Genomic DNA, 25,567 nt, shown 5'->3' with positions numbered 1-25,567 from the left:
ATGAGTGCTAGTCTCCATCACGGTAGGCGGCATGCTCGAGCGAGCTATTACACGAAAACATACAGCAACCGCTCCGATATCCTTTATGTCGACGCGGCACAAAATTCTAAACCAGGATATTTCACGGCAGTCGCAGCCTATGAAGACGGCACAGTGGGTGGTGGTGAAAAACATTTATGGGCAATTAAATTTTTACAGAAAGGTGATTGGGGTAGGACCCTATTGGCCCTTTCCCTTCACAGTACTAGGTGGAGCCCCTATTCCGGGGCCCCATTGGCAAGCAACGCCGCCCGCGTCTGTTGAACCAAGGCCTTTTGGCTCTTTAGATCTTGACAGCCGAGCAGGGCCGCCTCCCAGTCCTCTCTGGTGGGGTTGGGGTTGGGGGGGATAGATGGGTTAGATTGACACGCCCAAACCATGTGGAAGGTGTCAGACACCTCCCCACAGAACTGGCACGTGCCATCAAATGATGTATTGAAATATTTAAGCACCGCCGGGCACAGTACAGTGTTAGTGAGAATTTTGATGAGGAGGCGCTCGTCAGCGCGATCCAGACCCTTACAAGGGGCCGGGTAGCGCCGGTGCTCCTCCTTGTAGTAATCGGTTATTTGTTTGAATGTAATGGCCAGATTGTCTGATTGGGAGTACCCTTCCAAGGACAGGGAGATAGCCCGGTGAGAGAGTGCGCGGGCGGCCTGATCGGCCTGTTCGTTTCCCTGGAGTCCCTGGTGACCGGGGGCCCAAATCAGGTTGCGTGGAGTTGGATCTTCAGATCGACAGCTATATTCCAGTATGCGCCAGGCAAGCGGGGGAGCCCAGCCCAACTCGTAGTTCCGACAGGCCCCTCGCGAGTCGGTGATGATGTGTTTTGACTTGAGATTCGTGAGAGCCAGAGCAATGGCAATCTCCTCCGCGTGTGTTGCGCTGTAGGCTTTGAAAGTGAGCCCGTTAACTGTGTTTGTGTTGTGTACGACTGCGGCCGTGTACCACCCCCCGTGGTGTGGGCCGGCAACGTCTACGTAATACACATGTTCTTGGTTACCATAGTATCGCGCCAACGCTTCCGCGCGCGCCTGGTGACGACCGCTATGGTCTTCTCTGGACATGTTGCGGGGAAGGGGTCGGACCCGGAGGGCGCGTCTCCAGGGTTCTGGCACTCTCTCCCTTTCCTCAATGTGGCAGTCGTGTTTGGGGCCGCCGCCACTATTCGAACTAATTCGCCTGCAGAGGCGGAAGGAGCCTCCATCGCACTTGCTCTGGCCCACTCCATCATTGACAAAAACATAACAGAAATTTGCACAGATTCACAGGCCGCGTACCGCCACTACCTAAAGGGCGTGGCGACTCCGGCAACACACCGTATTCTTACCACGGCCACCTCTCTCGACCGAACGGTTACTCTGTCGTGGGTCCCTGGGCATGCCTCGATCCCCGGTAATGAGCGCGTTCATGCGCTGGCCCGAGAACTCTCCTCCCGGATCCCGGAGGATCAGGCACCCAACCCTGCGCAAGAAGCCCCTTCGGTCCTCTCTACATATCACCAAATTACCACATTTTACAAATTCAGCCGCATGCAACTGCCACCACCCCACAGTACCTTGTCGCCCTTATCCAGCGCCACATGGCGGCAATTACAGACACGCTGCTTTATTTCACCCCACCGCCTCTTATGCTTTCATCCCACCTTTCCTCCTGATTGTAACACCTGTGGCGTGCCCAAATCCACACTTTTCCATTACCTTTGGGAATGTCCTTCCCCAAAGGCAGTATCCCCCATCCCCAATCCCACTCATTCTTCCTGGGAGGCTGCTTTACGGACCGCTCAGCCCGCCGGCCAGAAATGGCTGGTGGATAGGGCTTTACGTGAAGCGCAAGCCCGTGGACTCCTGGACCAGTAGGGGACCACCCTGGAAAATTTGTGTGTGTGTGTGTGTGTGTGTGTGTAATAAAGTTGTTTCCATCCTTCCATCCATGGCGCATTGACACTGACTTGTTGTTGTTTGTTCATGACGGCTGCCTCCGTGATTTCCCAAGTAAGCTGATTGCTGCTCTTTACGAGAATTCTATTGCGAAAGCAATACTACGCTAGGTTTTGAGCCTTCAGCGTGGTCCCGGCAGTAGTCACGTTTGACCCTTAGACGGCCTCCAGTTTGATGACGCGTTGAGGTGCTCGCGTCTGTGACGTCATACCTAGGTGAAATCTGAGCTACCAAGTCGGTTCGTCGGCGCGGTCCCAGCGGTAGCCACGGAGCGCCGCAGATCCCACGCAGTAAGAGTGGGGACTTCGTTCATTTCGAGGAAAAGAAAGGCGCCTTACCAACTCTGTGGTTTAGTGGACACCTCAATAACACTTTAAGCTAATTACGGCGTTCATTGATGGGCTCTGACATAGACAGCGTTGTAGACTGCGTTGATTTGGAGGAAAAGAAAGGCGCCTTACCAACTCTGTGGTTTAGTGGACACCTCAATAACACTTTAAGCTAATTACGGCGTTCATTGATGCTCTCTGACATAGACAGCGTTGTAGACTGCGTTGATTTGGAGGAAAAGAAAGGCGCCTTACCAACCCTGTGGTTTAGTGGACACGTCAATAACACTTTAAGCTAATTACGGCGTTCATTAATGGGCTCTGACATAGACAGCGTTGTAGACTGCTTTGATTTGGAGGAAAAGAAAGGCGCCTTACCAACTCTGTGGTTTAGTGGACACCTCAATAACACTTTTAGCTAATTACGGCGTTCATTGATGCTCTACAGCGTTGTAGACTGCGTTGATTTTGAGGAAAAGAAAGGCGCCTTACCAACTCTGTGGTTTAGTGGACACTACAATAACACTTTAAGCTAATTCCAGCGTTCATTGATGGGCTCTGACATAGGCAGCGTTGTAGACTGCGTTAATATGGAGGAAAGGAAAGGCGCCTTACCAACTCTGTGGTTTAGTGGACACCTCAATAGCACTTTAAGCTAATTCCGGCGTTCCGTGCAGCACTCAGGCTTTCGCCTTTCACTACTTTAGTCGCTAAAGTTGCTCGTAATTTGCTTTCGCAACCTTCCGGGCTTAACCAAGCTAACCCTCTGCCAATTTTGTGTTTCTTTATACATCGGAGGATGGCGACGACATGGGCTACAGTCTTGACACTGTATAGCCAGGTTGCTAGATTTGTGATCCTTCACACTGGAATTGTGTTCAAGCAGTCTCTTGTCAATACATCGACAGTCTGGCCGAGGTATTTCTCTACACAAGCCTAGATCATATTCCTAAGGCGGGTACTTCATTCTGTAGGTCAAACACTTTTTTCGCTCGTTTTACCCTTGACACCTAACCAGTGTAATTGCATTCCTGCCTTAGAAGCCACCATCAAAGGTAACAACTATTCAAGAACGTCATGCCTAACATCACATAACTAGGAACCATTTCTCATGATAGTATACCTATTCACTGCCCCTTGTTCAATTTTTATAGCCCTTTGCTTCTATCCACCTCCTTTAGAAATGTCTTTTGGCCCTGAGGTATATCTTTCAAGAAATAAGAAGAGAAGTTAAACACATTATTTCTAGAGTGCAAAGGCAGAAGAGAGTGAGGGTATTACTTTACAATATGAACCGATGGGCGAGTTGGTCAGACATAATTCCTAGTGAACCAGAGCAATGGGTCAAAACCAGCAGAAGAGGGAATCGGACACACCGGTGTGACTCGTCGCGACTTCTCTTTGAAATGGGACATTCCAGTGGTTTACCCTGATTGTACTTTCTTTCAGACCAACACTGAAAATAACACAATTGCTTGTGCTGATCTTAAACTGACCCAGTATAAAGTGTTTAGAGGAATCCCTCGAGGTAGGATTATTTTGTAATGCTTGCGACTAATGCGTAATTAGTCATCAGTGATCATTAATTGTTACACCTAACCAAGCGCAGTCATACGGCTACAAAGATGGCTGCGCCTGGCTGTATATACTCGGCTATTCCTTTACCTCACTTTTCTTTATACTTCATATAAAACACAAAACTAGAAATTCTTTGTGTTTTGTGTGACTGGAGAAGACTTGAGTCTTGGATCGAAAGGGTCACGGATGTCGGGCCATGCTGGTTAAAAGTGTACATTTTACTAACCTACGATGGATCCAGCATGCAGGTCATGTAACTTGGTCATTGCATTATTTGTGATAACAATTATACGTTGATCCCAACGGAGTTCATATGTAATATGCAGCCCCAATTATTTATATCCGGCCACTCATTCTAGTAAATTTGCATAAAATGTGCTGAAAAAAAGCCAATGTTTATTGACAAGTTACGTGAAAGCGTATGTTAATTTATTGCTCTCTGCCTCGTATGACATCACTTTATTCATTGCCAGGTTGTCCAGCTACCTTCCGAGTTAATCACCATGTATAAAATCCAGTCGTCCTAAAAGCCCTTTTTCTTTCTTGGTCTTGCGCAATCGACGTCATTTACAAATGACGTTGAGTAGTCGTGCCTCGTGCCTCTTGTGCCCTTTTGTGCCTCGTAAAGTAGTCTGAATTAGGCACAAAAAGTAATCGCACGGCTTTGTCTACGTTTCGAGACGGTACAAGTCTCTCTTTTTTTTTGCGGAGAAACGAGCACCAAAAAAATTCAGGAGGGCACTTTGTTGACCTAAAGTGCGGTGAGGCGAAAGCCTTAAGCGCGGTGTTGCTGCTTGTATCCCTGATGTGTGGTTAAGATGTTAAGCTTCGCCTAAGAGTGAAACGCGACAGCGTCTTGCAACGCTGTCAGGGAGTACAGAACGCCATCGCCGGTTCGGCTCTAAGCCTTGCTCGTCGGTAAATTGGTTTTTGAGGAAAGGAAATGTATCTGTCTCGAGAGAGAGAGGGAAAGGCAACGATGTTAACCAGAAAGGATTCCGGTTGGCTACCCTGCACAGGGGAAGGGAATGAGGGGAATTAAAAGGGAAAGAGAGAAGTAAAGGGAAATAATCACAGTCTGTCAATCAAGGCAGTCGCTCTCAAAAAGCGAAAGAGTGCCTTGTAAGCCTTGATGGCAATTGACTGTTGTGGCCACGGACCGAGGATCTTGGCCTCTGTGAAAGGGCGAGGGTCCAGGCGGTCCAGAGCACATCGCAGCTTATGTCTTTCGGCTACAAAGGCAGGGCACTCACACAAGATATGGGTGATTGTCTCATCACAGGCGCAGTTCACACAAGAAGGGCTGTCGGCCATCGCGATCCGGAAAGCAAACTTATTCGTGAAGGCAACACCGAGCCATATACGACACAGTGTTGCTTCACGACGCGCTAGATTACACTGAAGACGGAGGCGCAGTCCAGGGTCCAATGTCCTGAGACGACGGTTGCACAACTCTCCAGAATTCCACGCTGAAAGTGTGAGCTCCAGCCTCAAGGAACGAAGCCCACACGCTGCGTAACCTCGCCGTAACGGGAAGGAAGGAAGATGGGAATGAACGAAGACACCCTATTGACTAGACGCGCCTTTGTTCATTCCAAACCATCGAGCTGGCATGGCGAAGTGGTTAGCCTGCTCGTCGCGCACTCCGGAGGCCGGGGTTCGATTCCCGAACTCGACCAATTACCTACTGGGTTTTATTTATTTATCTTGCCTGGCCAGAAAGGCTAATTAGGTAATTAAGCAATTACCTAAACTCATTCCCACTTACTTGGAGCCTCACTATACGATTCCTTCAATTGGGTGCATGGTTACTAGCCGAAGTACAATTGGTCTCGTTTGAAATTCGCGCATTGTGACGTCGTGATCATTTCGATCAATTGAAAAGCGTGACATTTCTGTCGACAACTCCTGCTTACAACGATGAGACATTAAAGCCTTCCGCCTTAACAGATAGATTGGATCGCGACTGGTGCCGGGAAGACCTATTAATAAAACCTTGGTATGGTTCCAACGTATGTGACCTGTGACGGTGGTTAAGCGGCTTTGAAGTTCGGATGCCGGTTCTAAGATCGCCGACTCGATCCCATCCTCGGCGACCACATCAGCGCGCGTTTAAGAACCGCGGCTCGCCTAAGCTAATCATAAGGCCTCCGCTTGGGCGTGTCGTTTCGGGACATTAAAACTCACGGTTTACCAACTAGAATTGAATTTTAGCCTGGGTGGTGGTGGTGAAAACATTTATTTCAGAACGGACAGGAGGTGTTTGGATCAGCCCGTAAGGGACCGATCCTTACAAACACTAGGTGGAGGTCCCTAGTTTGGGACCCCAGTGGCGGTAGCCGCCGCCCGGGCGCGCCCGACTAAGGCTTGTTGGGCGTGTAAGTCGTGGCAGCCGAGCAGGGTCGCCTCCCAGTCCTCCCGGGTTGGGTTGGGGATAGGGGGAATGGCCGGATTGGAGGGGCAGGCCCACACCATGTGATAGGTGTCCGAAGACACCGCACTACAGTGCGGGCGGTTGCCGCTAAAGGAGGGGTCGAAATGTGGAAGCCAGACGCGGCTGTGTTGACGGGGTTGCGGTCGAAGATCCGTGGCTCCAGCCGAAACTTGGTGGAGCCGATGCACTGACGTCCTCTCGCTCCGCGCGCTCACAGCCTGGGTCAGTTCCCTTCAAGCGCGTGTTCTGGGTATATTTGTGCGTATGTTTTGAAACAGGGATAAACGCTTTCTTTCATGTAATACTCACACAGACCACAATACCAGCAAAGCATTCAGGAAACTTGGCATGCTAAGACGCCTTTTACAGCTTGCAAACTCTATCATAACATATCAAGCTTACACTTCATTGATTAGACCATCCTTAGGATATATATTAATTTATTTAATATTTATTTATTTGTCCATACTATTGGTCCCAGTTCGGACCCATATAGGAGTGGGCACTGAAACAAACTACAAAGCAAAGTGCACAAAGCCGTACATCATAACAACACGTGTGCTGTTGTAAGCAACCGCAATCGGCACACGCTCAAAAATCGCAACCAGAGTTATACACTGACAACAAAAACCGCGACAGTATTAGCTTCTAATATTGTACATTTCTTCAGTGCTTCTATATGCTTATATTATATGGCATCCTCATCAGGACGTCCTTTCCAGTTTTCACAAATCTGTTCAGAACAAAGAACAAAGCAGCAAGGTTCATTTCATCATCATAGCCATTATTTCAAAGCATATCATTACTTATAGAAAATTTGAGCCTGTCATCTCTTCCGACCCGGAGAAAATTTGCCCGATTATCAGTTTTTCATCCCTTATAGTAATTCGGAATTCGCCCGCTCCCATCTTCTTCCCACTCCTCACGTTTTATATGCATACAAAATGAGCCCAATTTTGCGCACGTACAAATAAATACCGAAATTCACCGCTAAATTTGTCAGCAAACGAATGGAATGCGTAGCCGCCTAATATCGCCGTATTAATCGATTTATCACCATTCCAAGACGCATTGCCAGCTTTTTTAGAAGCTTCGTTTGCTTCGTAATGTGAGCTGTTTTGTTATGTAATGTATAGATTTTTTTTCTCATGCTTTTTTGGTGCCATCTGTATCTTTGTAACAGTGACTCCGCAACAGTTTCGCTTCTGCTATTTACTTTTTAAGTTACATTTCTTAATTCTATGCATTTAAATTGCAGTGCTGAGTGTTTTTAAAACTTGTTTTAAAAACTTCCTGAAACCATTGTTTCCTTTTCCTTTCTTTTTGTCACACTTCTCTTACCATAAAGGTCTTTTGTTTCTTTGCCCATTATCCCTAATTTTATTCCAGCTTACTTGCCATCTTATATGTTACTCTGCCTTATCATGATAACACCATCTCTTATGTTGTTCGTAGTTATGACTGTTTTGCTTTCATGTTCCCCCTATCATGTAATGCCCTTCTGGGCCTTTGGGGTGCTTTAATAAATAAATAAAAACACCACAACGTTTACGCCAAAGCCTCGCTATGCGCACCAGCCTTCTTCAAGACACCTAGCTAAGGTCGCCTCAGGAAAGATAGGCCATGGATCATACGTAAAAGCGGGTGAAAATCTATGATGCCAGGCTATTCGAAGCTTCTGGGAACAGCCACCAGGGAACATCCCGGATCTCGCTTGACATCGCCAGTTCTTTCCAGTGCTGATGTGCACACTCTCTCATGAAAGCTGGATGCGGATCCGTATTTTAAAAATATAAAGCTGCCTGACACAGATGTTCCATAAAGACCTAGCAGTACGTCGCTGTGCATGTCTTCACTGATAAACGCTTGTGCGTTCGGTCGCTCGTTAATTATCGCAAAACTGGAGTGCGGAGCCAGCCTCGCCGTTTCTATTCCATCCAGTGCTACTGTCTTGTTCGCATGCGCTCATAATTTGGAGCTGGTTTGTCGTGTTTCGCTCTATTTACACTGCCAAGGCCTAGGCACACTGTTGCAAAACCTTTTTGATGGCAGCGAGAAATGCGTTTGCGACAGGTAAAAAATGAGCGCGGTTAAGTCGCTAAGCTGGGGACCCGCTCGCAAAATGCATCCGTTGTTTACGGACATGCGGACGAAACGGGAGAGCACAGTCAGTCTCACCGGCATGCTTCTGCGCAGGCAACTGTTCTGCTCCACTCAACTGCCACTGCCTTTCAGCTGGCATACGAAGAACCATAAAATAACAGACCTTCTACCGCACTTGTCACACAGTGAAGGCGTATGTTGGTAAGAAGCGCCATAAAATTTACGGAAAAAAAGAGGTCATAAAAAAAACCCTTCAGTGAGACGTTTTTAATTGAGACGGCTACGAACAACGCTTGTGTCACCCATCGCAGTGTGCGCCTTGCACTTGCAGTTGAATGACTGTGCGTAGGCATCGATCATCCTCTGCACTGTAAACGATGCCTCCAATGACGTCGTCCTCGTAGACTTCCACGTGTAGTTGGCGCCCGATTTTGGGTATAAAAGGCACAGTGTTCCTTGCCACAGACATCGTGCACTGCTTCTACCTGTCTGGTCGCTGTCATCCCCGCCTGCCGGACACTCGACTCAACCATGGCCTCTGTCAAAATCCTCGTTGTCCTTCTGGTTGCTTCAGCCATGACTTCTGCATCAGCTTCATTGACGAGTAAGCAAACGTGCTAATTTAAGAACCTTTACTTTGCAACGTTATGTAGAGCCTTAATGATGCAATCCTTCATCGGCTGATAAAGCAAGCTGAAAGCATATTATGCTTTTACTGATATTCCTGTAGACGTTAAAAACTTCTTGAGGTTTAAATTATACCAGAGAACGTGCATTACAAAATGCCTACTGGCCTGAAAAGCTGATAGGGCAGGAAAAGATTGAGTCCGTATTGTTTTCATCTGATTTTATTGCCAGAAAAATTTAATAGTGGCCCTAGAATACTGCACCTACTTTTTACAGTTGAATAAAACAGAAACAATGTTGCTATATATGCGTTCTCGCTGGCTGTCTACTCAGTGAGTTGCTTTCGGAGGCGCAAATAACCGCTTACAACCTGTCAATATGAGATGAAGTGGAGCCTCCAAGTATTACGCTGCCATATGGCATCAGGTAGAGCCTTGAATACTTGTATTAAAGCAACATCTTTACCGCCGAGTACGTTTCCTTATGTTAAGACACCTGGCCGCCAGCTTCGGAAATATATATGGCCTCCTTTGGGTCGGGAAACGGTCCCCAAAAGGGGAGTATGGAACATTACTCTACTCCCCACAGCGGACTAACTCGGACTCGTCGGTTTGCATTCTTCCCGATTCTGGAAATCAAACGGCTTCCCTTCTACGACGCCTGTGCTATTAAAGTGCCTAGCTTTATACTCGTAAAAGTCGAACTTTCGGTTCTATAGTCAGAGAACCTGGAAAGGCCACATGGAAAGGCTTTCGACGGCGCAAGATGGTAAACAGAGAAAGTTTTGGGCCAAGTACTGACGCTTATTGGGAAAAGAAAATGATCCGCACTGAATTGTGATAGCACAAAAGAGGAGGAGATACAAAGGAGGTGAAGCGCTGGCGGTCGACTGTTTCAGGCGGTTTCTGCCGGAGCCTCCGAAATTTTACAGGCCAGCAACCTTAGAAGTCCTAAGCCTCTCTATATGCTTTGAGCTCTGCTGCATCATTCCCAGATTCTGAACGTCACGAATGACGTATACGACGCCCGCAGAAGAGCAGGATGTCTGTTCCAGTCGAGGACACGGTCGAATCTTAACTTACAGCGAAAAGTGTGCCTGAGATGAATACAGTATATAGCAGGATATAACTACGCAACGTGGTACTATTAGCATCGATTGTTAAGAACTGGTATTCTTCGGATGGAGGCCAGGGATCCAAAAAGGCGATTTTAATCCTTGCTGTTCTGTGATTCCATGGAAGGAGAAATTCAATCATTCACTCGGGCCTTGTACAGTTGGACATGGCGCATGGCCGTTGTTTGAAACATAAGACACCTTTAGTACAAGCTTTAGCTGGATGATGGCTATCTGCATGGCACATACACCGAGAGTTAGCTTAAAAGAACGAGTATGCTGGTCGCGCTTCGATTTAGAAAAATATTGCCCTTTGGCGGTGGAGAAAAAATGCTAGTGCAACCGAATACCAGTTAATGTAAACTAATGTGGCTATTCGGAAAAATGTTATCTCGTTGAAGCTTATAACCAGCACAATTGCATGCTCCGCCACGTATCATCTTTATTATTTCACTAAGATGCCTTCTACAAAGCCACCTTTTGCGTTAATTTACACCATGCCAAATACATTTGAAAGCCTGATTACTACTATTTTGACTAGGCTGTTATTAGTTCAGGCTAATGCAGCGAAGCTGCAGTTCTTAAGGACAGCCATGATAATCGCGTTTACGTTTTTCTTGGAAGTCTTCGTGTTGATGAGAAAGATGTCCTCATGTTTTCTACGCAAAGGGGAGCAACTTATGACGTCTGGGACGAAAGGAAATTATTAAGGGCTCAAAGAAAACTCAAAGGTGTCACTCATTATCATGCGTAGGCTGAAGTTAAAAATTTTCTCGCGACTGAGTGAGCGTCATGCTTTCAAAATGCCAAGCTTATTTCGTCCAATATCTTTTCAGCCTCCTGCGTGAACATCACCATCAGCAACATCCTCAACATCGGAAATGTGAGTCTGAATTTGATCCGGTCTGCACATTGTTCGAGTTGGATAACATTAAAAATCAGTTATCAACAGCTTACAAACTATCCCAACCTTTCATTGCTTGTTTACAGCCAGAAGTGTAAAAACATCATCAGGATTCTAATGCACTAGTGTCATCAAAGCAATCGTTGAAAACCACAAGTCGAAACAAGGATTGCTGGAGGAAAAAAATAATTGAATGAATTAGTTTGCTGAATGGAAAGGCACAGAGGTCGGCCGGAAAGATGAATATCCGGCTTGCTAGTCTGCACTGGGGAAGGGGGAGAGGAGAAGGAAAAGGTTGGTTATGGGTGACGATGTAGTTAGAAGAGGGATCAGAATACGTACACGCGCATTTCTGGGCGCCACAATCTGGAGTAGAGGCTCGTGTTGGTCAAAAAGGTTAAAACTTTTTGCGGTGGCTTTGCTCGGCTATGCCAGGATATACGTAGCGAAAGCGGGCGCAACGAGGAGGCAAGCGGTGTGACGTCATATCAAACGGCGGCGACGGCTCGGCGGCGAGGCGCGCGGTGTGACGTCATGCCAGATGGCGCGGCGAGCGCGCAGCGCCCGCCACCTGCGGCGGTTGCTACGCAACGGCTCAAGGTCGGTCTTCGTGCCTCCTCGGAGCACTGCCACAGCGAAATCGCAAGTTTTTGGCCAATGTAGCTTTCGCTACAAAACGCCCGCATTGCCTACGGAGCTTTTCGGCTCTCCGGCCAAGTGCCCAGTAGTAAGTCCTTCCAAAGTGGCCTGCTGTCGAAATGCTTCGAAGATGCAGGAAACGCTAGTCTTTCGCGCGCACATACTGTTCACTCTACAAGTACCTGCTCCACAATCTAAGTTATACCAGAAGAGGAAGGCATAGTTCCAACATGCACGAAAAGTAAATATACATTGAGCATGACACTTCCTGCGCTTCACAGGATTCTTCAGAAAAGTCGAGAAGGTTCTGAACGTACTAATAAGGTCGTAGTTTTTCAGCGGCGTAGCTAATAGCAACGAGATGTGTCCATTCCGCTTCCAGGTGACGCTGCTGGAGCACAGCATTCAGCGCCGCCGGTGGCGGCGGAGTATTTAAAATTTGCGTTTGCCACTCGCTGCTCGCGACAGCGCCACGAAAGTCGTAGGCGAATTCAGCTGCCGGAACAACTTTGTCATACTGTTACAGAGCAAAGGACTGAAACTCAGCCAACCGCCTAACGCGCTCAGCTTTTTGTCCTCCAGAAGAATATTGTTAGTTCTTCGGGCTCTTTTTCATGTCCAAGCTTCAACCTCAGTAACCTCTGTGATTCCAGTGTTAGTCTTGTGTCGTTCTTGGTCGCCGTCTTTCGCGCTGTTGGCAAATTGAAACCAACTTGTCAAGCTTTGTGACCTCCAGACGACTTCTTTGACGATTATAATCACTGCTTGGTAGCAGCCTGCAGCATTGTTAAGCCCTAGCGAATGCCTTGAACCAGCTTAGAGTGAGCATGGGTTGATGTTAATGAAAGAGCTCTTAAAAGACATGGTGCACTTTCTTTAAAGAAGCAAAGCGCTACCGCCTACCGCACTGTTCTGTTTTGGAGCCGTGGCATTTGAAGCATCAAATGAGCCCATCGAGACCAATTAAGATGAGACGGATTAATCAAATTCGATGCAAATGCTCACTTCCTATACAAAATGGAGGCAGCGATTAATGGCCCGAGCACCTGTTGGCCGCCTCAGGATTTATACTGTTGGCCACTAAGCGGCCACACGGATAGCGGCAAAGTGTATTGAGGGGCGCTTATAAAGTTAGTTGGAAGTGTTATCGAAACAATGCTTTACCTGGAGCTTCAGTTCTCTTTCTTTTTAAAGGCGGGAACAAACAGTGCATAAATATGGTTTTTGTCATTTTTCTCCATTTCAGTGCTCCGGCACTGCAACGAACTTCTGCGGCAGTTTAACCGTGAGTTTTCTCCCTTTTGAGTCTCGCTATTCGCTAAGCTCTCTGCATTTTCTTTGAACCAGACATTTTCTTTGAAGCGGCTTATGACGAGCCAGGGTCGTCATAAGCCTCTTGTTAATTCTGGCGCCTGGCGAGTGGTGCTTGACGTGTGTTTCGAGCGCACGCTGTCAGGTTTAAGTCGAGTAGTGTGTTTTAATTTGCCGACAGATGACAGCACGGGTAATAAATGAACAGTTTTACCCTTTTTAGAAAAAAAAAAGCCTTCGTTAGGGGGTTAAACCCATGGTATTTTTTTTTCTTTTTTTCTTCCGAATGGATGACTTCTCAGTCTCTCAGTCACTAATTTTTTTTTTCAGTTCTATGGCCATTCGTGAAGTTATTTAAAGGGCTGCCGCATAGTTGAGAATGTGTACTGTTTTTCGTGCTTCACTTTTTTTTTTGCTTTGCGATCTGAAAGGTATAAATTGAGAGGGTCATTCTCTTTATTCGGGCTGCTTAATGTAGTACCGGTTACATGTAGTATTATGGTTATGTTTGTAAAGGGGCTTTTCCCAAGGCGCGGTCACATGTTTGTAGGTTAGATACAGACGGTCATCAGTAATAGCCATATCAGTCTTAGAACTTCGAAAACGCATCTACCGTCGTCGCTGTGGCTCGAAAAGATTTTTATATTTCGAATAGTTAGTGCACTGTAGGAGTTGTTTTGCCTGCACACTTTTCGAAAGCACATGTATTTTTTCACAATGTTGCGAAAATTTATTGGGCAATAGCGTTGAGATTAATTGAATTTACGGATTTGTAAAAACTGATCTGGCCATTGCTTACGACCGGCTAGAGATCTCTAATTGCAAGCCATCGCCTCACTGTGTTGGTAAAAAAGGTAATGATCAGAAATTAGTGTGCCGGTTTATTAGTCAACTTTAGTCACCCCTTTTTTGATGTCCGTCGATGGTAGTATTACGCTGCCGCAAAAGGCACGCTGCCGCAAAAGGCAACACCTGGTATAGCCATCATTAAGCTAATATAGGTTTAGTATGGAGCCTCAATCGTCTCTCCTTGTTCATTGTTGCAGACAACCGGAACCACTCAAGGATTAATCAAGATCACCAACGTAAGTTCATAGACTTCCTTGCGTTATCTTGTATTATAACTCGCCGCTTGGTGTTATTTTCAGTCACTAAAGCAGGTGTAATGTGTAAAAAAGGACGACTTTGGTTTATAGTGCTGAATATCGGACTTTTTCCGCAAAACTGATAGGCTTAGGCTTAGAAAAACTTTATTATATCAGATAATCAGGACGGCGGATTCGCCATCCCGTCCTTGTCAGACGGCCGAGATCCCTTGGGACCGGGCGGCTTCGAAGGCATATCTGATGGTCTCTTTTTGTTCTTGGAGGTCCTGGCTGCGTGGCAAAACCTCCCATGACTCCTTGCAATTCACTGCTTTAATAACTTTTAGAGCGATTGTCTTTGTACTTAGTTCTCTGCAGTGCCACCAGGGGTCCCTGTCGTCATTCCAGTCGGGTGCCTTAGTTGTCTGCAATGCCACCACCGGTCACTGTCACTCCAGTCGGGAACCTTAATTGTCTACAATGCCACCAGGGCTCACTGTCACTCCAGTCGGGTACCTTAGTTGTCTGCAATGCCACCAGGGGTCACTGTCACTACAGTCGGGAACCTTAGTTGTCTACAATGCCACCAGGGGTCACTGTCACTCCAGTCGGGTACCTTAGTTGTCTGCAATGCCACCAAGGGTCACTGTCACTCCAGTCGGGTACCTTAGTTTCCTGCAATGTCAGCAGGTGCCACTGCCGCTCCAGTCGGCTAGCGATGAGTTTTGGAGATTATGAGATTTCTCGGTTCAGCTTCCGCGGACGACAAAAGACCTACGAATTTGGCTGACTGGCATTTCGTAATGAATTGAACAGCCCTAATTTTGATGTGGGATAAAAATACAGACTACAAACGAAAGTTCCAACGTCAGAAAACAAGCATAAACTAAAAAAATTAAAATTTATAGCTTAGAGAAGTAAGAGAACACTCTCCTATGGTGACAATGAAAGAACCCATATACGTGACCCCTGCGTCTTTCGCACTGACCAATAAAGAATTTTCATGTAACAAATTTAACTGGCGCGATAACAAAAAAAGAAAAACCTTCCGAGCCACCCGATCACGTGATAGCTGGTAGAAATTGATTTGCCCCCCCCCCCCCCCCTCCGGCTTTCATGATAAAATTATTTTACCTCCCTGAAAGATTCTCAGATGCTACACTGGTGTTGACTTGCAAAAAGCGATCTCGAATCCGTCTCGACTGTACCGTCACAGATTCAAATTCCATGCCTGAAAATAAAGTGTTCCATTTTAAATCGTAGTTTTCTCGACAATATACGCATCCTCTCCTACCAGGTTAACAAATTAAAAAACAAAGATCTCTAACTTTATTTCTGAAACATAAAGAAACAGCAGTTGATTTGCTTCCGGGATGACTCGCGAGGTCCTATAATACGGCACTTATCAATCGCAACAGTAAACAAAATCAGCTTTTAAAGTTTCACCTTGCTAAGCTCGCCAGATGCACGGAGCTTCGCGAGCTTATAATGAGGTCTTTTGATCTGCGTCTTACTCAGAAAACAAGGAGCAGTTTAATAAACGACTGCATGTTTTGTCGCGGTGGGCGGAGCTTCACTGCAGAGTTAAGCTATATCCTACCGCAGCAACAAAATTCGTATGCAGTCGTGTATAGTGTCCCTTTCAAGGTCGCTTTTTTTCTCTGGCAAAGGCGGAATTCCGTTCAGGCGCAGGAAAACAGCCTAGTCGCCTTCGATGCTTTTCAAACCTGTTTTTCATGTTGACTGGCGACTAAAGTTCAATTTGACGTTGTCACACACACTACGCCCAGATCACGCTCTGAAGTTACGATACTGACAGAGATGCAACAGGTGATCCTCAGGACATCGTTCATTCGGCACGCAAATGTCCGTGTAGACGAACTTGAAAATGGCACCGTTTATTACGATTTTTGTATTGCAATTTTCGGTACACGCGATTTTGTTATTGTATGCCGCTGCACTACTGCTTTGCGCCGTGATGTGTTTTCTGATCACAAATATTAGGCGCTCAAATGTCCGGCTGCCCCACTTTGCTCAAAACTTTTTTTATACGTGTACAGTTGAAGCCCAGACTCCCTACTCAGACGTCGTTGTTCCCCATCGCTTGTCTCCTGGTAGTTAAGCGAATGACAGCCGACCTATGATGGGGAAACTTAGTCCCGACGTTCTTCTTTCAGTGCGTCATTATGGGAATCTACCAGTACGGCTCGCCTCAAGGAATCGTCAGCGCCCTGTCGGATCTGCTGCTGCTCATGGCAAACCGGAACATTCCAAGTGAGTATACTGCAACTTTTAAGGCGAAATCATTTAATGGCTGATACTGTCGTCCGTTAACAAAGCGTGTCACACGCGTTTAACTCGAGAACTCAAAAAGATAGAAAGAAACCAATCATTGCATCAGACAGAGGAGGAAAAAATGAACCTAGAAGCCAAGTTTGATGACTGCAGATTAATTAGATAATTATAGGCAAAAATGTCTAAATTGCGTCGAAATAGCGCGGACGTCGATATAGCCACGGGAATGGTGTGGCGGCACATCCACCGGAAGTCGTCACGGCATAGTAAAAATTTTCACACAATGGTCGAAAAAATGTCGTACTTTTGTCAAATTAGATGGGAAAATGTGTAATTTTGCGTAATTAACACTTAAGATCCCCGAGAGATGTATAAATTGGGTATCGATATAGCCACGGGAACAATGTGACGTCACATCCACCAGAAGTCGTCACGGTAGATTGTCCTTGGCTTTCGCCTCTCAACACTTTAGTTGCCAAAGTGTCCTCGCAATTTTTTAGTTTTAACACTGTACTCTTTGAATGATTTATCCAAAGGACCAAGAATAACTTTATAGGTGCAGCGTAGAACCTAACTTTATAGGTGCAGCGTAGAAATAATACACAATCCAGAATACATAGGCTAATGTTTTAAAGCCGTCATTTATCTGTTAACCTGATTTTTTACTGATTGATTGATTAGAAATACGTTACTGACCCTACGGAGCATTGAGTAAGCAAAGCATGATGATGAACCAACAAGATCAGACCATTTTCAGAGAAACAACGAAAACAGAAACGTAATACGAGCACAAGATATTACTGGAGACAATCCTGCACGTGACATTGTTATAAGAAATGCGCAGTGACTCTAGAGACGACACATCTTCCGTCACCAAGCTCAGAAAAATAAGCAAAGAAAAACAAAGTGCATCTGATGGCGCAGTTCGGGTAACCACCGAGATGTGAGACAATTACTGCGCCATTTCCTTTTAGAAAAAAAAAAAATTACGTTTTTTTTTTGTCAGCAGTGTATCATATCAGAATACAGCTGAGACGTGCTGACTAGTAGGCTGGTTATTTAATATTGACGGGTGCAGCCACTCCAGTGGCTCTGTGGTTATGGCGCTCGGTTGCTGACCCGAAAGACGCGGGTTCGATCCCGGCAGCGGCGGTCGAATTTCAGTGGAGGCAAAATTCTAGAAGCCCATGTACTGTGCGATGTCAGTGCAGATTAAAGAACCCCCGGTGGTCGAAATTTTCAGAGCCCTTCACTAAGGCGTCCCTCATAGCCTGAGTCGCTTTGGGACGTTAAACCCTAATAACCATAAACCATAATACTGAAATTTATTGGAGGCATCAGTGCGAACGTGATAAGTTTTCTTATCCTAACCATAACATTGGCGGGTTAACTTTTAAAATATTACTGTTAATTATTGAGAGCAACACCGTAAGTAATACCGTAAGAAACTGTAGGTTTTGCTTTTCGTGAAAGCTTCTCGAAAGGCGTTTATTTTGGCGCCGTGTAGGCAAAAGTTGTTGGCTCATAGCGCCGAAGGTTGCTGCGTTTTCGAAATTCTAAAAACTGAGATGAATATTACTTACGTTGGAGCTCACGGTTCTCAATAAACAAGGTGTCTAACAGTACCAGTTATTAAGTTAACTATTCAATAATATTAACCATTCTACTAGTTAGAACATGTTAGCTGCATTGTGATGCGCTACACCGCTGGCAATTCTATGCCGCAAAAAAAAAGCGCTCTTGCAACTGAGAAAGCCTATTTTTTAACATTGCAGAACTTCATAGATGGTTTAAACACACGGTGTAGGAGAGGATCACATGCTAGCAGATTACGTTGCTTGTGTTCTAACATCAGCAAGAGGGTTCTGCTGCTGGCAACGAGGCCGACGTTGGACTCGGCAAAACCCTCTTCTTGGCAACAAAGATCCTAACATGGGTCACTTCTAGACTTAGGTCATCCTGTAAATCCGTTCGCTTCCCATCCTTTATTTCCTGAGATAAGCAACGTAAATAGAAAAATGAACATTTCACATGAATCGCAGATTCCAAGTTTTCTTTTTCATATCCTGAAAGCAGGATGTGTTGTCTGAATAATAGATTCGAAATTACGAGCGATTAAATATACCGTAGACTTGCATACGGATTCACTGCTTTTTATCGTAGTTTGCAGTTATTTGCAGAACGCTTCTGGGTCCTCTTAACCCTAATGACTAAGGGAAGGGCGAATTGGTAAACCGTCCTTAAACTACAAGGCACCGCGTAATGCATTAGGATGTTTCAGAGAGGGCACCACTAAGCGCTACATAGTTACAGTAGGAAGGAGATGGCGAACACTACGTTAGGCTTTGTATGAATAGGTGGCTGCTATGAATACATAAACAAATTTATGGAAGGTTTCAACGTTCTTGGTTTATTTTTAACTGGTTAATTTTTTTTATTCTAATTGTTGCTGCGGCTGAGGAGTATATTTCGTTATCAAATTTTGTCGGCGCAAGCTTAGTGCGCGTATGCACAGGGCAAAGAGAGAGCAGAAATGATGGGATGCTAACATTTCTTCTTTGCGCTTCTTCATCATAACACTCTCTCGCATGTAATTTTCCAGTCGGCATCGACCTCGGAGCCCTGGGTAACTACCAGCTCTGCAACTCGACCGGCTGTCTCAGCTTCCTCATCAAGAACGACTCCTGCCTCGGTTCGATCAACATTGGACTGCCTGCCGTGGGAAATATTGGCTCGGTAAAATCCTTTTTCCTGCAGTGTGCGAGCATGACTAAAGTTTCAGTGTGTTTTAAATACCTCTCCATGATTTCCTGTTACGATCAGTCTTCATTATCATCATCATCATTCGGGCCACGTCATGTTTCACCAACAATGGGCTGCCTTCTGTAAGAAACGCTGGTTCTCCAAAAATCTCCGTGTGCCAACTACCCCCCTTAGCTTTCGCTACACTCTGAACAGAAAGGGGTAAAAAATTGGCTGTGGTTTAGCTCTCGTTGAAGCTGGAGTGACGCGAGAGCTCCCCCGAGCCGCCTACTTATACAGCTGCGACACCTCTCCCCCTCTTCACTCCCCTCTCCCCCCCCCGTCCCCCACTCGACACGGCGCATGCGCACAGCTGTTGCAACTCGGTTTCGCCGGAGCGCCGCGCTGCCGGCATCAGCAGCTGCTCCGCACCACGTGACCAACCGGGTCAAGGTCACGGCGCCGCCACGGAGCTCAAAGGGTGCCACGCTGAAGGCTGGAAGAGCTGGCGTAGTGTAGCTCTCGCTACAAAAGCGAGTAAGCTGTCCTTTAGCGCACTCCCTTTCATAAACGGGAGTGCGCCAGAGCACACCTTAATCCCTTTTCACTCCCATGTAGGCCTATTCGTGTTTTCAGTGTAGATTGCGGTGCACAAAAGTGCATTTGACCACTGATCACTTTTGCAGTAGCATCATAATCACTCGGGCTCAGTGCACCACAAAAAAAGGGGTCCTTGCCAGTAAGTCCCTTGGCGCCTGTCCTGCAGCGGGCCGGCAGAGCTAACTGTGGTTCAGCACTCCATCTGCAAGCCTACGCTCAGTGCCTATGTTTTGCTCACCTAGATATTCACTCTGTCCGTCAAGGAGACTGTCGGCAGGAAATGAACATTGTAGAAAAGATCACCGCTTATGTTTTTGTCTATTCCACTTCTCTTTCTTAATTTCGAAGGCAATACCTTCAAATACGCCTAACTTGTAGGATAATGAAAAACCTTGAACAAACGAGTGCGAACTCTATAATTTTGGTTTGGTTTGGTTTGGTTTGCAAGGGTTTAACGTCTCGAGGCGATTCTGGCTATGAGAAACGACATAGTTGAGGACTCTGGAGAATTTAGTCAAGCTGGGATTCTTTTAACATCCACTCTCATCGCACAGTATGTGTCTGGTCGTCAACATTACGGTATAAAAGCGGGCTCTTTAGGGCCGCACCCACAACCACGGGCAAGCACACCGGTTTCTGCAGCGACCGTACTCAAGCAGTGTCCGCGGTACAACCAAAACACTGCTCTAAAAAACTCGATTTACCGATCTTAGCAATTTAGCGAACATATTACTTCTTTCTCCTACATTCCGTGCTTCCGCCTGTTAAAGGAGTGCTTTCTCGATTATGCGAACATTTTCGCTTTACAGTCCTTCCCTGTTTCTCAGTAGAACAGATTGTTGGTCGAGCCACACCAGAAGCCTCTGCTGTAGTGACGTTTGCTTTATTAATTTTCTCCCACGATTTTCAGTGCGCTGGAGACACGCCTACGATGTGCACGGCTGGATCACCTACCACCGTAAGTTGCCGGTCATTGAGAACGAAACTTTCCCCTCACTGTGGGTTGGCGAGATTTATTGCAGCTTTTGTTTGTAGTTTAATATGACGTCACAGTACAGTAGGAAGACCAAAATAAACAAACATTATAACGTCTCCCTGGTAACTTCGGGGAGAAGGTAGCTAAGACAAGGTCCTTGACGACTGAATGTTATTGGCGAACGTTTGGCAAAGCTACTTTACCCTTTATAAGCAAACTACGAGGCAAGTCTATCAATAGTGCTATGCTCTTCGTGACTCCCAACGTAGTTCTTATATGAATTTCTGCGCGTCGAATTGCGCCACTGCGGCCCCCCTAAGAGACTGAGTCAGGAAAATTCGGGGAAGATCAGGGTTCAGAATCAATCGACAGCCAGTAGGATGCCGGGATTGTGTCCCCGCGTTTTGTAGATTTGGGGAAAAATAAACTAATGATGGGATTACGGCCGTGGATAGTGCGCACGCACTGTAGCGCGGGAAGGAGAAACAAGATAATCTAGAAGAGCACTCCACCTCATATAAGAGCAAATAAACTCGCTGTTAGAATAAAAAATAAGTGAAATCACTTCTAAATATATTCGAGAGTGATTATACAGATGTAACTGAATGTTTTAGGGAGATGTTTGCTGTATACATCGGGTTGTAGCTGCACCCTACAAGAGCATCGTGTAGCTATCGTCGGGATGTTTATTGGCACATATTTTTACTGCCCGGTTTCCGAGCGTTGCAACGGAGTATTTACATTAATGAGCAGAAATATGAAGTTGTCGGACTTCTTGCCTCTAATAAGTTTTGTTTTTAACTTCGTCTCATTTTGGTGCCTTAGCGTTGAGGCTAGGAAGCGAAGCTGTTCGCGAAGTGCATCAGTACTAAATTTCCAGGTGCCACTTTCCATTTCCTGGTTGCCAGCCATTCAGAGGATCATGATATAGGCTCGGAATGTTTAATTCATTGCGTCAATTTGCAACGAACCAATAGGACAACTGAGCAGGTACAAAAAAAAAAGGCGCACTTGAGAGAACGTGCCCATGACCATCGTTGCAGTGTCTACTGTAACTTTACATCAGACAACGCAAATGGAAGCATCTTTTAGGACGCAAATCTTTACTGGTTTCTAGGGAAAACTTCGCGCTAATTCAGAGGCGGCTTGGGCGGGTAGGCCCATACTTGGGGATATCTGGAATCGCAAGCAGGACCCAGACGCGAACAAGCAAAACGCTCCACAATGCGCATATCTAGTGAAGCAGCGCTACGGCACAGGGCCAAAAGGAAGAAAGGGACGAACACAGCGCTGAACTGACAACAAATGTTTCTTCCGGATGCTAACAGCATATATATACTCTTTTGCACCTTACAAAAACAAAAGAAACAGAGAACAGCAGAAAGTATTTATCCCAGTCCCTATGCGCATGCAGCTATATCGTGTGTACATCGATGCATGCTGCATGCGCATAGTGACTGGGATTGATACTTTCTGCTGTTCTCTGATTCTTTTGTTTTTTCTAAGGTGAAAAAGAGTATATATATGCTGTTAGCATCCGGAATAAACATTTGTTGTCAGTTCAGCGCTGTGTTCGTCCCTTTCTTCCCTTGGGCCCTGTGCCGTAGCGCTGCTTCACTAGATATGTCAGACCAACTCGCCCACCAGTTCATGTTGTACAACTTCCGCAATGCGCGTCTCGGCGTTGTTTTTTTTTTCTTTTTTTGCCCTTCCTCTGTGCCTCGCCTGTGCTGCTAGACACGTTGTATAGACAAGATTTTTTTACCCTCGCACGCAGGCTGCGGACGCGCGCCTACTCTCTACGCCAGTCGCCATCTGTCGGCGCGCGCGGCCCGAGGGACTGCGGGTCGCGCCGGCGCCGCGCATAGAACGCATATTTACGTGTTCGCTTCTGCCGTTTTGTGCTCCATCAGCTAACGTATGAGGGTGTGTGCTGTGCGTCACTACTCACATTTGCCTTCTTCCAGACAGTGCTGCGGTTATCTTGTGCGCAGTTACTCGTTAACGTGACATCCGAGGGTAGTCGACCAGGTAGTGTACCGACTGGAAACCGGCACTTCGAAGCAGATTTCTGCGCTGTCGTGTCGTTTGTTGTCGCCTTTTATGTGCGATATCATCTATGATAATTTTATGCATCAGAATATAGATCTATTGATTTGACTCAGTGGAATAGTAACTGGATAGGCGAGCTGCAGACTGAAGGTTGTCCCTACGGAACGCGTGTTTTCGATCACTAGTACGTGTTCGGCATCCTTGCGCTGAGCTTGCTCTTGTTCCCATTAAACACATTTCATGCACAGGATTGTAAGCACGACCGCTACCGAATCCAGCTGCTTTTTCCGCACACATGTCAGAGGTATCTGGGGGGTAAAGGTTTATCTATAGTATCTTTCTGCTGTTGGTATCTACCTTAGCTTGGTTTGGTTTATTAAGGTTTTACGTTCCAAAGCGACTCAGGCTATGAGGGACGCCGTAGTGAAGGGCTCCGGAAATTTCGACCACCTGGGGTTCTTTAACGTGCACGGACATCGCACAGTACACGGGCCTCTAGAATTTCGCCTCCTTCGAAATTCGGCCGCCGCGGCCGGGATCGAACCCGCGTCTTTTGGGCCAGAGCAGAGAGCCGTAACCACTGAGCCACCGCAGCGGTGCGGTATCTACATTATTCATAGGAAAATATGCGCGATTTCATTACATTTTCCACACTTAGCCAAACGCCTACGCAACGCTCTCACACGCGGCGAGAGCTCCTGAATAACATAACGCGACTTCGGACCTCAGAATTAGTGAAAGCTGGATTAGCTGCTCATATCTATTCAAGCTTTTCTAAATTAAGCGAAAGTACGTTTTTATGCACAAGGTTGCATAAACCATGACAAAATTTGTTTTCTGTTGGCGCTGCGACTCAGTTGAGCTCACAGCGGTAATTTGTTGATAAACTGGCGCGGCGACAAGAAAGCCGTTTGTGGAAGTGGGGGGGGCTTTATGGCCGGCAGGAAGGAATATAGAGTGCATGGGAATTGGAACTGCATACTAGCCGCACACCTAATTCTTGATATTGAATAAAAAGTTTCTTTGCGGTGGAGCACCAAGACGGAATTCGATATAAGCACGAGCGCGTTCTAAGCGCCGGCACAATTAACCTGAATGTCAAACTAAATGTCATTAAAACGCGTCAATGTTATCGCTTTGATAACGTAAATACTTCCTGCAACACAGCCACGCAGCGGAAGTATGCTCGACAATGTTTTTTTAGCGCCCGAAGCGCGGCTATATGCAGGCGCGGCCGCGGAACTGCCGCAGCCCCGCAGTCCCCAAAGAAACGCCCGCACCGCGACGCGCCAGTCGGTGCAAATTGCCGCGCCAAGGAGAGGCTCAAAAATCTGGTCTATAGTTACTCGAATAAGGTAAACAAGGGAAGGGAAATGAGGGGCTCGTTATAAATATGAAAGAAGCCAACAGCCACAGAAACCAAGGGGCACAGGGGATTTTTTTTTTAATTTATTTATTTTGTGGTTTTGATCAATTTAGAATATTACTGAATATGTTAGTTGTGGTTAGTGGTTAGTTGTTAGTTGGTTAGTTGTCACGCTCATATTGTTGCCGTCGTGGTTAAATATATCGAACAACAAATAATGACTCACCTTCCTGCTATTCAATGTGCGTTACTTCTTGCAGACCAACATGGTTCAGTCCACGGTGAAGTCCATTGTTGTGAGTATAAAGCACTGTTCTCATACATCTCAGCAAATTTTTTACTTTAAAAGTGATTTTGTTTTTCCTTTTTGTACGCCGTTTCCGCAAATTCTAAAACTTTATAAAAATGGCAGCGAGCATGAGAGTAAGAGCAACAGCTGCGGACTTTACTCGCCGTACTACAACGATTTGTGGCATTTCGGGCATCATTCTACGTGGCCACACATCTTGCGACGATAATTCTTATTTCGTAAAATCACACGATCGGTAACGTTTAGCATTAATCATCAAACATTAACGAAGAAAGGAAATAGTTTGTCCTTAAAGGCGAAACATGAAACGTTTGCCATAAACTTTAAGAATTCATCACGTTACCTAGAGACTACGTGGCAGTGCCGCAGATCGATTGTCAGGAATCGGCATGAACTGTCACTGCGAAAAGAAAAAAAATAATTGAGCCCGTTAAAACTCGTCGCAGGCCGGCGTGCTCCTCCACTTGTACAATGAAACTACTATGCAACGCGTCGGTGAATGCTTCCGCCGCTTTTTGATTGCCAGAAATATTCTGTGGATCACCCTGGGTGACCTTCAGTCACCGCGTATTGCATTTCTTTGCCTACAGTGCATCCTGAGTCAGCTTCCCGCAGCCCAGTTCCTTGCTGTCATTAACGGCATCGCCTGCCAGCTGATCACGGCCATCAACCAGGCCATCAGTGGGGACGCGGCTCTCCAGACCACTTTCGGCTCCTTTAGCGGTACCATCTCCGCGGCGTTGACCCTCACATGTGAGTGTACCGCATGCTGCTTTTTTGCGAGGGAGAGCGAAATAACCAACGTATTTTCCGCATTATATCTCACATCCACCATGTAGTCACCAGGGGCTAATCTATAGCTGATATTGCAAACGTTTCACTGTCTTATTGCAAAGTGAATGTTCGCTGATGTATGACATCAATTGACCATCTGATACCAGACGCCAACGTAAATAACAAAATTAATTGAAAATAACTGACGCCTCGGTCGTCGGAGGCTTGGATGTCCGAGCCCAGTGCAAGACAGTTTTTAGAGAATGTGGTCAAGTAACTGCTTTGCTTTTTTGAAGTACAAAAACGCTTAACTCGAGGTCGTGCGCGCTTACCTGCTCCTGTTTTAAAG

At 46.3% G+C, this 25,567-nt stretch overlaps 1 protein-coding gene across 1 annotated transcript in view; it reads left to right on the top strand.

The window, feature by feature from the left end:
• LOC149348041 (uncharacterized) overlaps positions 1–25,567 on the top strand; it is a 39,635-nt gene that overhangs the window by 13,852 nt on the left and 216 nt on the right. Inside the window, exons 2-10 of the mRNA XM_089587887.1 lie at positions 8,889–9,027; positions 11,001–11,047; positions 12,954–12,992; positions 14,065–14,103; positions 16,281–16,377; positions 19,001–19,134; positions 20,651–20,698; positions 24,395–24,430; positions 25,035–25,197. Of these exons, the coding sequence (XP_089444013.1) occupies positions 8,955–9,027; positions 11,001–11,047; positions 12,954–12,992; positions 14,065–14,103; positions 16,281–16,377; positions 19,001–19,134; positions 20,651–20,698; positions 24,395–24,430; positions 25,035–25,197 (676 nt within the window). The 5' untranslated portion in view covers positions 8,889–8,954. The remainder of the gene's footprint in view (positions 1–8,888; positions 9,028–11,000; positions 11,048–12,953; positions 12,993–14,064; positions 14,104–16,280; positions 16,378–19,000; positions 19,135–20,650; positions 20,699–24,394; positions 24,431–25,034; positions 25,198–25,567) is intronic.

This window comes from Amblyomma mixtum, chromosome 4, assembly GCF_055824585.1.
Source record: "Amblyomma mixtum isolate Tamu chromosome 4, ASM5582458v1, whole genome shotgun sequence".
Taxonomy (NCBI): domain Eukaryota; kingdom Metazoa; phylum Arthropoda; class Arachnida; order Ixodida; family Ixodidae; genus Amblyomma; species Amblyomma mixtum.
Note: the sequence above shows the minus strand (reverse complement) of the source record. Positions and strands in the feature narration are given on the sequence as shown.